The sequence below is a fragment of the Anopheles marshallii genome, chromosome 3 (assembly GCF_943734725.1).
Source record: "Anopheles marshallii chromosome 3, idAnoMarsDA_429_01, whole genome shotgun sequence".
Lineage (NCBI taxonomy): Eukaryota > Metazoa > Arthropoda > Insecta > Diptera > Culicidae > Anopheles > Anopheles marshallii.
In genome coordinates, this window is record NC_071327.1 from 73,159,874 (window position 1) to 73,174,478 (window position 14,605).

Sequence of the window (14,605 nt, forward strand, 5' to 3'; positions counted from 1 at the left end):
GAAACTGCCTTTGTCTGTTCGTGAGCCTGACATCGGTGGGCTGATGAAGGCCGAGAAACTGCGCACGCACGTGGAAATGAACGTTTTGTAGGTTTTTTTTATTCATAAATATAAATTAATACTGTAATAGGTAAAACGATGCAAAACTGGTCTAGAACAAACAAAAGGCATGGTAACGTTACCCATTAAAGTTCCAATGGCTGAGGATTGAGCTAACAATAGTTCGTTTCATTTTATTTCATAGCTGGTTAATACTAACTTTATGTGACGATTAGATCGTAATGCAATGCAAAATAGTAAAAGTAACAAAAATTCGTATTCAGCTGCCTTGTTTGGAGCTTAGGAAAACGTAAAACGTTTGGCTACATAACATTCAATAGATGGCGAAACTATTGAGAAGCTTTTCGAACAACGTAAAGGTATGGTTTTGTTCGAGGACGAAGCAGCCTAAAGTTGTAGCAATCAATACGGCGCCGGGTCAAAAATTAAGCTGCGTCGAAGAACATGACGGTATGATTTAGTAAGAGATAAATTATTACTATCTATTATACTAAATTAGTCGCGTGCTACAATGAATTCCATCTGATACGTGATGGGTTAAAGTTTTTTTTATTAATGACGTCCGGTGACTATTATGCACACCTGACAGGTAGTTGCCAACGTTTCTGAATGATCTTAAGTACTGTAATAATTTCGATTGATTTGATTTAGCTTTACAGCCTAAAGGTGGGAAAGAAAACTGTGGGTATATTTCTGTATAACTTCCCTACGTCCTGTTTATGAGTGTTACTGTTGCCGAAGGGTATTGGGTGCACACTTTGTAACTGCACCATTTAAAACTAATTCCTGTGCCGCTGCAGCTTTCATGCAGTTGTTGGGTTCGAGCTTGTAGCTATCTAAACAAATAACACTATTTTATTTAGTTTACTTTGAGGCAAGTTAGTTTTGACTCTAGCTTCAGCACATTTCTTGAAATTCCTTAGCAACCCTAAACGAGACCTAGACGATCAGCGAACATATTCACTTCCATGCCCTCAACCTGTACCGCGGGGCTATTTCTTCCAGCTTTCTGTGGAATAAGCGCATTATCTTAGTATTATCATAATTCGATTTCCAGTTTACCCAGCTGTTGGTTGGTACGGTTGGTTTCTTTAATTGTGTATGACAAAAACAGACCAAACAATTGGCGACAGCTGTACCTTCCGGTGAGAATGCTAATGTACTTTACTCGTTTAATGGTTAGAATAGATTTACTAGTGTAACTAATGGTTCAAAGCATTTGTCATTTTACTGATTACTGGATGCAAAATTTGATTTGTTTACCATGCGCATCTGACTTATGTGCAAGATTTTGTAAAGAGATTAAGGTGTATTATTTGACAAGCAGAAGAAACAAAGAGAATATAACCAGGTGCCGTACGCACCCTTATCTACAATTCCATCGGTGTGATGTACGATAAAGTGTTCTTGTTGAGAAGTGACCATTAGCATAAAACTTCGAATGCATAAATTAGCAAAGTGTACCCTTCTCTATTCCTTATTAGTGTTTAGCTGCTGTAGAATTGTTAATGGATTGAAGATGCATTTGATAACATGCGCATAATGCATTGACCGTGTATTTGTGTGTGTGTGTGTGTACGTGTGATATATTAATTGCGTTAAGGTGTAACGTAATGCATGTAAATGTAAACTGTGCGCAAGAGAAAAAATGACTGAACTTCAATTCAAACGATCTCGCCCTCAATGCCGCGCGCTAGCTCGTTTACGCTTCTCCGCAATGAACTTACGGAAAAAACTGATTTCCCTTTGAAAGGAGAGTTTCGATTATTATCTAGATTGTAGATAAACTTAAGTATTAAGATAATTTACTTACTCCTCCTATCCTATAAACCACGACATTGGTTGGCAAACTTTGGACTAACTTCCGATTTTTTTTAGGTAAAACAAGTTCCACTTTCGGGCGCGTTGCTGCATTATCTGTTGCTTCTCCCAGTCGGATACACGTGTCCCCGGTACATCGTGGCATCGAGTTTGTCCCCCCTCGGGTGCGCTCTTCCTGCTGGATACCGGCCAGTGTGGGGGGGAGGGTTTTGGAGCACCAAAAGCACTTTCGAGCCACACCAGTCACCATCACGTCCGGTTTTTGGTTGCGTCCTGTACTCACGAGCCGCGTATAGTTGGTACATAGTTATTTTCAAGACAAAAGTCACTGACTCAACAGTGTTTGTATAGCTTTGTAATCGTTCTTTTTTTTGTTTCATGTAGGATTTTTTGTTTTTGTTTTATATATAGAGTAGCTTAAATGTTTGCTCCTTTCCATATGTTTGTTGTTAAGTTGTGTCTGTGAGTTTATTATTTAACTTTAAGCGATTGGTTGAAGGTTTTGTTTTTTTTGTTCTATTCATAACTGCACTGATAATTGATGATATTAGATTAAATTTGTCTAAGGATTAACTTCATATTTTAAAGCTTCAGCTGCATTTGCAATACGTACGTGTTGATACGTCCAGAAAGGTTACCGACGTAGTTGAAGAGACGGTGGCATAGAGAGGGAAGAGAAAACAAAACAGTCATTTAACTTCATTTGAATTTCTGGCAATTTAATTGGAGTTGTTTTTTACATTATGTTGGGATTACAGGGAGATATTGTAGTTGAGAATTAAACAGTACTCACCAGAAGCACTCTTTAAAGCGCTTTTAATCTCTGATTGTTAATAGGGTCTATTCGCATCCTTTGGTCTTTTCAGCTGAACTTTCAGTCTTTTCATACCAATCTGAAAACCGTTCATGGCTTGAATCGCAGCTTGAGCGCTGGCTGGATTGTCAAACGATACAAAACCTGGACAAGAAAAAGAGAGAAAGAGAGTGGCAGTAGAATCAAAATGTGTTTATTGTCAGTCGGAAATCGCAGTTAGATGGTGACGTGCTGTCTATCTACTTACCGAAACATTTACTCTGATTTGTAGCTCGATCGATGAAGACTTTAGAACTTATCACAGTTCCGAAGGGCATAAACATCTGCATCAGCTCACCGTCACCGAATTCCTGGGGCAGATGGTAGATGAACAGGTTGCAACCTTCCGGGCCCGATATGGAGCACCCTGGGAACATTAACATGTCTTTACAGAAAATTAAAACAATCCATCACCAACTTAAATAAATGTTCGTTTGAATGTTTATATGAATACAATAATCGCTCAACTGCGGGTGCGGTATAGCAACCATTGTTGAGAGGGGATAAAACGTATTACTATCGTCTGTTTTAACAATGGCTCTCAAAAAACAGGTCAGCCAATTGCATACGGGTTAGTTTAATGTATGAGAAAGGGAGTTAGTTTTAGTTGAGACGCAACTGAGAATTGTTTAATATTCTTTACGTTTCAAACAGGATTGTCAGAGGAGAGTTCTAAATGCTAAGTAGTTTAATGTTTTTTTTTTAATGTTGCAAGCTTAAACCAGCGTGCTAGATATACACCAGTGGAAAAGGCAACACGTACAGTAACCAAACACTGAATTGGTGCACAGGTTGCAGCAGTACAGAGCTAGGAAAAGTAAAACAACGGTAGGTACATCACTTGCGGGACATTGAATTAGCCTTCGAGTTTTGTCGAATTAAGTATACTAGGTACGAGAGATATCTAACAACACCGTACAATGATCGGACCGGTATGAGTAAAGCTTGCTTTCTGTTGCAATGCTGCGACAGTAGAGATTGATGTTACTTTTTCATACAATCACACATTGCGTGCAATTGTGCCATGTTTGAATCTCTCGCTAGCGGGTTAGAAAGGGGAAAACCGTACTTCCACCGGATCCGAACACATTACACACGTATGGAAAAGGGGGAAAATGTTTGAAATTCATAAAACAAATTGTCAGAAAAAAGTGACCAACAATGTAAAACAGGAAAAACCAAAAACACAAACACACAAATGGACATAGCAACACACAAACATCTTTACATAACATACATTAACACACAGAGAAACATCGATGATCGCATACAGGATGGACGGTTGGAGCAGTTAAAGGTTCGTTGTTCGTTCTCCACCGGAGAAGAAACAATCGCACTTTGATTGCCTTGCGAATTAGGAGAGCGCAACAGAATCGAATGCCATTCGTGGCATTTGGAGCGAGTTGGAAATGGCACACGCGCAAACGGTAAAGCGATCAGATGGCTGAATCATGGGCTAAAAAATGGTTTATTATTGCCATTCAATGGCAATTAAGAATGAACAAACAAACAAAATGACAATATCTAGCTATCCGACCGCTTTCCGTGCTGCTGCTGCCCCGGTGTTTGTATTGCAAGCCGCTTTTTGGGGTGTTTTTCTTGTTTGGTTGGAGCAACGCGGGAGGTGTAATTGTTTCGTATTCGGGACGCTTGTTGCAGACGTTTGTTTCATTTTTTTGGTTTTTGCTCTGGCTTTTGATGTGTGGGAAGGCGATGCTTACCTTCGCGTTGTGCTGGTGCAACGGCGGCAATCGGTTGCGGTATAGCTTGCGGAAATTGTCCATAAACGGCTGGGTAGGCTGTTAAATTTACAAATTTACAATCAAAAAAACAAATATACATCAACAACACACAGTAGAAATATCGATCGGAAAATGGAATGAGTGGACGTTTTGTAGGGGACGAGAGTGTGCTACGGCGTGGGGTTGACAAGCATGGCGTGAACTTTGCGTCTTCGAGGACAATTGCACAGGGCACACAAGCAAGACGGGTGCCGTCAGTGCAATTGACTGTATTGTGTGTCACCGCAACAGAACACGCCTACTATGTCGATTATGCTATGAATGCTTTGGTACAACTACTTTGAGCTTAGAAAAAAAAAACAACTAAAAGGAAAGAGCGGATAAACAATGGAGCACATAACCTTTGGGATAAGCGCTAAGAAGTGCAATTCGAGTACGAATGTAAATGTATTGGAAAGAAGTTGATGCAAGAAATACGTCAGACGTGATAAATGATAAACACATGTTACTAACGAGCGTAACATTGTACTTCTACAAGAACTAACAACTTAAGAAACTGAAGAATGTAACAAAATCAAAGTGTCACGTGGTTGTATCACGGCACACATGATGGACAGTATTTGTATTTAATGGTTGTACATTTGTTCACGTAATACGAGGATTTTAAATAGGAAAAATGTTTTCGACGCATTGAGCTGTACAGGAATTCTGGGCAAATTTCCCTGACTCGTAACGATGATAACGTCACATGACAAAATGTCACATGCCAAGTGACAGTGGATTGAAAAATCTCAGAAGGGCACGCACAAGGGTTTGCGATAAGAAAACCGGCTAGTCTGCCTACTCTTCAGTTTTGTGCTAGAGAAGACACACGAAACTCAATGGAGGAAATAGAAGTTCGAAGAATATCTTTTACAAGTCACAGCTCTGCCTCGTATCAGATGTCTTTCAGAGGATCGTGGATTGGGCGAAACCTCAAGTTGGAGTTATACGGGACAAAACACATCAGCAGCCTTGCTAATTCTGATGAGATACACCTTCTGTTCAAAACTGAGTAGCGTTGAAGAGGAAATCTCTTAAGAATCTCTATTGGATTCTCGAGACTCTGGTTGGTTAGTTGGTCGTGTAATTAGAATGACACCGGACGACCCAGCCCGTAAAGTACTTTTAGTCCACATGGATGGATGGAGTGATGGAATTGATACGATCACCAAACGGTTAGAATAGTTAAAAATACCCCAAAAATGAATCATATGAGTATTTTCCGACCTTTGTCCCTAGGAAATAATCGTAAAAGGTATTAAATATTGTTCCACCGGTGGAATTAAAAACTGAATCCGTACTGGCAATTTGTTTCCCCACTTAAGGAAACAGACAACAAGTTAAACTAAGTGGCAAATGCCATAAATGGCTTATCGTTATCAAGGTAACTTACGGTAAGGGTAAAACAAATGCGCGCCTGAGCTGCAAATTATCGGCCAACGCCACAAACCAGACGCGTGTTGTGGCACCGCCTGGTGATTATTGTCGAGGGTGGAAAACTGTCACATAATTCAAGCTGCTAAAAACCAATTGCCTAAAAGTATTGTTTAATGAAATGGAAAATTCCGTGGACTGGCCCGACTTTTTGTTTTTTTCTTCCTCTTGTTGTCTCGATCCATAACGCTCGTAACGGCAACTGAAAATACGAATCCAAAAGGGCACCAAGAGTACGATTCACGCTGTAACCATTGTTCGCAAAGCCTTCCCGCATGGTTTTTTTTGGTTTTGCTGCTAGTCATACTTTTCTTCGAGAAGAGATAGAAAAACGTGGGTTGACAAAAAAACCTACAGCCTAAGCGTTCCATACGAAGGGCAGTAAACGGAGAAGGAGTCGAAAAGAGCGAGAGAAAAAAAATAACAAGCCCATAATTTTCCACACCAAACTCATCGTCAGGAAACCCATATACCCCTGTTGTGCTCGGTGGATCTGTTACGCTGTGTGGCAAAACATCCGAACCGAATGGCAGGAAAAACAGGAAAATTCATTGCTTGAAAAAAAAGCGACATAACGAATCGAATCCATGTAGGTTTCCATATGAACAGCGCAGCAAAAATTGGTCCATTGAACAGCGGGAGCGTGTAGTAGTTCTTTACGCCCGCCCCCTCCCCCCTCTCAAACCAAGAATCCACTTAAACCCACGACCAATGGCCTATTCGCTGTTCATAATCCGTTAAGGGTAGTTTTCTTTGTTCGAGCCAACATCCGTCCCCCACGTTTGGGTGGAGTAAGCTTAGATGAGAGGAAAAAAAAACCCCGGCAAAAGTTAGTGGCAGTAATAATAAAACGGGATCGGTGCATAAATCTTACCAGAAAATGGCACACAACATTTTTGCCACGGAGCAAAAAGATGAACTTTCTGTTGATTGTTTTGAAGAAGGCGAGGTAACCGAAAAAAAAAACCGGAGAGCATTCCCGTTTGTCTTTTATGTGCTGCTCTTGTTTGATTCACCTTTTCAGCACAAAATGATTGGATTTCGGTAGTTGTTTTCGGGGAGCGATAAAACAAAAGATTATCTTGTTTTCAGTGTGATAAATTACTTGAATTTCAAGCGCAAAAAGGCTGTGCACTGTGGCAAATGTTCAAAAGCTTTAAAGCAAACTGTTCGAACACATTTATTGCCATAACTTTACATACATTCCAGTGAAGTAAAAGCTATGATTGAACCCATTGGTGCATAGTTATGTACGCTAAAACTCCATCGAAGACTCTACGAAATGGCGCCATAAATAACTGCATACTGCTTCCATTTTGCTTCCCTGACTGATGCCGCCACCATCTACATTGATGTCTTGATTGAAGCAGCGCTGTTAGTATAAACATTTCCTCGAGGCATCCACTGCTACCGTCCCGTTATGGTGTGATGGCACGAAACATTCAAACACCGGCGGCTATACGGAAGCGTACGGGACGGCGAGCGTTTAATTCTATTAGCAATTTCTCCGTCAATATCCGGCTCTGCCGTTGGCGAGAATGGAAGTATGCGCTTGGCTGTTTGCGAGTTTGTGAACTCCCGGTGCCGTACCGTGGCTCGGAAAGTCACCCACAAATCAAAGCAATACTGACAGCGTGTCCTACCCGGTCCCGGTGCCGCAAGACACTTCCCGGTGGAGACGCCTGGTCCGTTGTTGTGTTTGGAAGCGGTACGAGCGGTTGAAACGGAAGTGGCAGGCAGAAATCAGATTTAATTTACTTCCGCCTCATTGAGATTCACGAAAATTTCCCCCGACAGCTCGAATACAACAAAGCCCACCGCCACCGACGGCCGACGGTGAACAATGGAGGCGCCCAGTACCGCACGGCAGTGGGCAGTTGGTGGCGGAAAAGGGAAAACTAATCACGGGCGGCTTCCGAAGAGGCAGGGACAGTTTCAAATTTTTGCACCATTTAAATGTCACTGACAATTTGTGCACCATGGGGAGCAAAACTTTGTAACGAACTGGAACGGGGGGTTGCGCGTACACACGCCTCCGCCCATCGTTTGGAGTTTGTTTGAAAGCTAAAGTTGTTGTTCCTCGCCGTACGGGGTGGTTTTCCCGTCAACTGGCGCAAGTGTTTTGTTCCGTGCTGGTATGAGCTGTTGCACGTTAAACAAATCGCACACAACGCATGAACGAATTCGGTCGTACAAGAGCAGCAGCGTTTGTTTGGTTGAATTTGACCGGGGGAAAAAAAGTGTTGCAATTTGCAACTAAGTTGTTATTTACCGTCGCAAAGTTGTAGCATCGGATCGGACCGAGAGATGCTGCCTGAGAAAGGTGGCTTTTGATACAGAAAATACCGAGATACTGGAGAGTGCAGCTTAAGCAAAAGTAAACAAAAAGCAGGACAACAGCACAACACAAACCCGGTGGTTTCCCGTGTTCCATCCCGCCCTTTTGCCAGGCGAGCTGATGCAAACAAAACATGCGATAACTCGGTGAAGCTTCGGTGATGATTCGGGCCTGCAAATACGGCGATCCTGGGGGCGGAAGCAGTACCGTCACAACCGTCGCTGACATCAAACCAAATAGAAACGTTGGAATAAAAAGGATGAGTCGAATAAAAACCATCGTTCGAGCTCAATAGCAAAAAGCACCCCAAGAGGAACGTTTGGGCCATGGGAGTATGGTAGCTGTTAATTCCAGGGCTCCACAGTGAGGAGAGTAAAAGCCGCGCTCCAAACCACCTCGCATCCGGTGCTGGGTGCATGGTAGTGAAATGCAATTAAAGTTTGTTATTTGTTTTCGGGTGAGAAAGTTTATAATTTCAATGAAACATGACTCGCCGACTGCCGACTGTGTTTCGGGTTGTTCTCTTTCTGGTGCAGCTTTCTGGCCAGCGGTAGTGCGGGGGAATATATTTTTTTCTTTGCTTGCAAGTTACTTTTTTAACTTCGGCTTGCCCGTTACGATCACTTTATTTCATCATCGCTTTCCTTTTCTGTCCACAGCATTGGCTTGCCAGTCGAACTGGTCTCATCGCACCAGACTGGACCAGTAGGAGAAGCTATTTTTAATTCTCAATTATGCCTCTTGTGCACTTGTGCTTTATTGGTTTTTGAGTAAAAGCAGAATTAAAATAAATACAAAGGCACACACACACACACACGGGCCGAAACAAGAGTGCATATTTTTGCAATGATGTAATCATGCACTGGCAGAACCACATGCAATTCCTCTCGGGAGCCTTTTGATGTGCGGTGCGCTGAGATGGGAATGTTTTTGTTCCATTTTCAAGTGTCATGAAATGAAAATGTACATTTTGCAGAGCAAACATTTGGTTCAAATAGTGTTTTTTGTGAACCTTATTGTAGCAGCTATCATTGAGTAAAGATGGGAAATTTCGTTGCTATAAAAGTTGGGCTGTGTGCTATAATTTTACAGCTTTATTGGTGGCGCATAAAAAATGTCCAGCAACATGATTCATGATTGTATTGATGTAATTTGAACTTTTACTAGAAAAATACATATAATTTAGCATGTAAGGTAAAACAACAAACACAAATTTGTAAACGTGTAAATAAAACTAGCGTAACGAAGGGTGCCGGTAGGGGTAGGGGTGATATAGAGAAGGGCTAAGAATATTGCATGTACAGAAATATCTAAATAATCAGGAAAAACACATCGACACATAAACAATGAAACGACGACGGGCGAAGACAAAACTCACGGAGCGCTTATATAAATAACTTTAAATAAACAAGACAAAAAAGGGAGGAAACATTGCAATAACAGGTAAATGTAACGTCGATAGCAGTGGTAGAATATAACAAATATAATAATAAATTTATCATAATAAAAATATCATTATGAGAAGTACAAAAAAGCAGTGAAAAGAATCACCAAAATACACCGTAAAGGTAAAATTAAAGGAATGAATATAATTTAAAAACGAGATATAACAAATACACGTAACAATATTAGAAAAACGAATTGAAAAAAAAAACATAAAGAAAAAAGAGTAAAATGAAAACGGAATTGGCAAAATATTAGAACAACGATTAGATAAATAGAAGCCAGAAACATGATTACAAAAAGTACAAAAACAACGCAAAAAAAAACTACGGAACATAAAAAAAATCCACTGACGGCGCATCCGATAAAAATGAGAAAAGTCAAATCAACCAGATAACGATCAAAAAAACACAACACAACAACACGAGTGTACAGCATTACATTGGACATTGGTCAATCGGTCGGTTATGAGTTTTTTTTAGGTTGGGTAGTGTAGGTATAAACGGGAGGGGGGGGAGGTTGGTTTTAGACATTTTACGTGATACTAGTCTAGACATTATGGAACAAGGTAGCAAAATAGTGTGGGTGAGCGAGAGAGAGAGAGAGATAGATAGTAATGGGTGTAAGGGACAGTAGGGCAGGTGGTTGAGACCCACTAAGAAACACAGTGAATAGAAACGACTTGGTAGAACTTACCGACACCGGGATACGGCTGGATGCCAGGGTAGGCGGCGTGCGGTAGGGCGGCATCTCCGTTCGGAAGTCCTTGAGCGGGTATCGACAGGTGCAGGGCATCTACGTAAAGAGCTGCATAAATTATTGTAATTCGACACATTTTGGTTGGGTTTTCGGTTTCAGGAAGGTGTTGTTCAAGGAATGTCTGATGGAAGATGTTGGAAACTTTGGAGGATGTCGTTTTCGGAAGTACTTACGTCCTGGGTAGGTTTGGGGTATTCCGTTGGTGTACACAGCCTCCGAACCGGCCGGTTGACCGTTGGGCGTTTGTGCTGCCATGTTGAAGGTAGGCATCGTGGGCGACGGTAGAGAGGGGATGGCACCGTTTACTGGCTGTCCGGAACCTGCAGAAGGGAATCGATGGGTCGGTGTGTCAGGTCAGCTCACTGTTCTGGGACTGTAGAGACTAACGGCGCAGGTTGCCCGTGTGGCGTACTTACCGTTCAATGCGTGAGGTATTTGTGTTGCTAGTGCAGCCATGGGATTGATATACGTTCCTTGTGCGGTTGCGGCCGCCATCAGGGCCGCCTGCTGCTGCTGGGCGTAGGCGCCGTACGGTCCGAACTGGTTGAACACAAACGGACTCAGCAGGTTCATATGGCCAGCCATTTGCTGCATACGACGGAGTTGCCTCTCTTTCTCGGTGTCAGCAAACTTTACCACTAAGCTAGAGGATGCACCCTGCCGAATGCAAAGAAGCCATGTCCGTAATTGGGCACGTGGAAAAGTGGCACGATTAATAACATAAATCATCGGTGCGCACCCGAGCAGTGCGCCACCCAGCTGATGGTGGGATGTATGTAGGAAGCGGGGAAGAGGGTGTGTGGGAATGAGCTCATCTTTCTCCCTTCTGCCTAAGCACGTAAATCATCATCCTATTAAGTGGAGCTAAACAACACACAGCACAAAACGAAATAATTCATATCCATTTATATTCCGGAACGGCCAAGGATTAGATGGAGCATTTTTTACTGCACACTGGAAAATTGTACAAACGGAAAAGCGATTGCGACGGTGTGCCACAGTGTCGGGAGTTTTTTTTCTTGCGTACGCGTTACACAAAGTACAACTATCAAGGACCGGATGGCAGCTTAAGATAAATACATCAACAGCAACGGCAAACGGCGAAAGAATGAACATTACCATGACAGCATTTATGTTTTTATATTTGCACACATTCTCGCTCGAGGAGAAGTTGGTCACTGTGCGCACATTCTTCTTCGCGAGGGCACACCTTTAGCTAAAGAGCGTAGCAGTCGGGTGCCCTCGTTCGGTGGTTCCGACATGATTAATTACAGATCGGTTGGAGGGAAAAAATATATGTCCCACATCTAAGGCGCAACACACTGAGACAGGTATGGTACGGCTAGGCGATACCGCGAAACATAGAATACAACTGCTAAGTGGTACAGAGAAACACGCTCAAACATAAAAATAATATACACACACACACACGCACAACAAATACATTGACACACATACACAAACAAAGATAATATGGGCGGACATATGAGATACACGGCGCAAAGCGACACTGCTGGAAAGCGATTATAGCATTTTTTTTTTGTTTAAACGCAGTTTAAACTTGATAAGTTGACTTGAAAATTTTTATTAATTTCCTATATTATTCTTACTTCTTTTTATTATTAGTATTTAGTTAATATTATCAAAAAAGACGTTTCAATTTACTAAAAATCTCCAAAATCCCATCTTCGGTTTAGTTGTTTAACACCAAAAATTAATGTCATGTGGAAGGAAGTTAATATCAACTGTTCTAAACCGAACACTATTTTTCTACCGTGGGGTTTTCCACAGGCATAAGGTAAAAGAAATGCTACAAGGTATTTAACATTCCAAATCATTCCTCTGCCGCGCACGATAAATCGTTAAATAAATAGCATTCGAGCGATTTTTAAGCTCCTTCGCTCGTATCGTGAATGAATTTCAAATCACACCGTACCCACCAACGGTCGTCCATAGATTGAAGACACCTGTTGCTGAAGGTTTTGTCGGAAGCAAGACAAAGCAACAACAGAGTGTGGGTACTCCCCTCCCCAGTCAAGTGCACCGCCAATGGATATCGTCATCGTGTCCCCAAAACGTAACCATTAAGGCGTCGATGCGAAAGTGGAAAATGTTGGACAAACATGAAGCAAAAGTGCAGAACGAAATGGCCGTTCCGTATGCACGGCTCCCCTTTATCGTTGGTAGGCTGAGTGGTTCGTGTCGAGAATTTACCCGAAGGGTCGTACTTAGTCACGTCACGTCACCCGACTAAATCGTACACCCTTTTTTCTTGCTGGCTGTTAAAAGAAAACTATCGTTATGAAGTTTTCAAACCTCTCGACCGTGCTGCTTTTCCACAGGCTACAACACCACGCGTTCCGCCTAAACTATGATAGTCATTTCCGGACTCACTTCCTGACTTTTGATGAATTTCCATTGCATGATGACGTCGTCCGGCACATGAGTGTGGAAGAAGGAAGTCGCTATCAACTGTTGCGCGCGCTAGCATGATGTTGGGGCATGCGGAAACCTGTTGTTAAGTCTCAACCTTTGGCATCATCTGTCTGCTGTGCTTGCCCCAAAAAGACGATCGGGTCCGGGTGTTCGGTCCCACGTTTTAGGCATTCTTTTCGTCAGTCAAAGTGAACCTCTGTCTACTTAGCCGTCCCAAAAAAAAAAGCTCTACGTCATCGTCCGTTACCATCATGCGGTGTATGTTCCAGGGCGTTATTGAATCGGAAATGATCCATACGATAGCATTGCGGCACAAAAAAACGAGCAGCACAGCTAGCTTTGGCAAATAGAGATGAACGGGAAAAGAAAACAACAAAGATAATGCTTCCTTTCATTTTGCTAACCGACAAACCACAGAATAGAATAGAAAATTTGCCAGCAAAAAAAAAAATGATAGGCTAGAAAGAAAATCACCACCTTTGAGCTGATTGTCATCACTTCGTCACCAAAAAAAGGTATTATTAATGATGGCGATTCTGAGGACGGTACCCAGCCGAATAACATTGATTGAAGGTATGGATCGACCAAGCAGTGTAGTGCGCGGTGGAAACATTCCGGTAACACAATATGGTCACGGAAAGCCGGAATATTATTGATTAACGTCGGCAGGTCACAGGACAGCTCCCGGTGGGAATTGATTCAATTGGCGCCAAGGGTGCTCACCTTGGGAACTTTCAGGCTAGCGCTGGAGGTGGATACACTTTGGGGTTAATTGATGACAAATTGAAAGGCTTCACCTGGGTGGTCCGGGAGGTTGGCCTGGGTTGTGGCATGATTTATGGTATCCATCGTCAAATGAATTAAGGAATTGTTTCGATTCCTGGAAGATTGTCCGATTTAATTGACTGTTATTTATTGGAATGCTAACTTTTTTTAACAATGTTTTAAAAGGATTTTTAGAAACGAAAAATCAGCAAATATTGTTTGAATACTTGAGCATATTTAAGGCACTTGTTTGCATTCCAGAAATCCATTATACGAAAACTTGCAATAAATTCCAGCTCAACTCAATTGGTGCAAAAACAAAACACTAGCAGCGTATAATGGAGAAACTCCCGCCCAGATACACAAGAGCCAGGACGATGAAAATCTCTTCAAACAATAAATAAACCGTCCATTACGACCGGGCGGAGTTTCAAATCGATTCGGCACAAGTACGAAAACCAGTGCTAAAATACGGCCACCTTCCATAGTGGCGCGGAAAGCGGATGGCGGATAGCCGTAGAAGACGATACATTTTATTGAAGAGCTTTGGCCCTAATTGAATTGAGTTGATTCGTTATCCTCTGTGTAATGTGCACACTCGGGCCACTCGGCACATCCACTTGAAACTTCATTCCATCAATAACACACCAACTCCATCCCCCCGGGGGAGGGGCGCTAGGAATCTGCACGTGTACAGAGCGAGCACCAGCCAAGTACCTGGAGCACCCCACCTGCACAAAGTGGTGGAACCATTTTATTTCATTTGTTTTATTTACTGAATGGGTTAGTGCCGGCCAACCTTCGAGTGGCTGCACAAGTTCCAAGTGCAGGCGGGTTTCGGAGACCCGGTGCAGGTGGGCCAAACCCGCCCATTTCGACCTGTCGACGCAGGCGAACACTCCGTGGGGTGTG

The 14,605-nt window shown here is 42.4% G+C and overlaps 1 protein-coding gene across 2 annotated transcripts in view; it reads right to left on the reverse strand.

The window, feature by feature from the left end:
* Positions 1-2,380: 2,380 nt before the first annotated feature.
* LOC128715405 (CUGBP Elav-like family member 4) overlaps positions 2,381-14,605 on the reverse strand; it is a 303,826-nt gene continuing 291,601 nt past the window's right edge. Inside the window, exons 7-13 of one of the 2 annotated variants that reach the window (XM_053810298.1) lie at positions 10,909-11,149; positions 10,666-10,812; positions 10,430-10,528; positions 4,456-4,533; positions 2,943-3,119; positions 2,675-2,839; positions 2,381-2,475 (exon numbers count right to left, since the gene is read on the reverse strand). In XM_053810298.1, the coding sequence (XP_053666273.1) occupies positions 2,712-2,839; positions 2,943-3,119; positions 4,456-4,533; positions 10,430-10,528; positions 10,666-10,812; positions 10,909-11,149 (870 nt within the window). In that variant the 3' untranslated portion in view covers positions 2,381-2,475; positions 2,675-2,711. Of the gene's footprint in view, positions 2,476-2,674; positions 2,840-2,942; positions 3,120-4,455; positions 4,534-10,429; positions 10,541-10,665; positions 10,813-10,908; positions 11,150-14,605 lie in introns of both variants that reach the window. The other variant, XM_053810299.1, reaches the window with a different exon arrangement.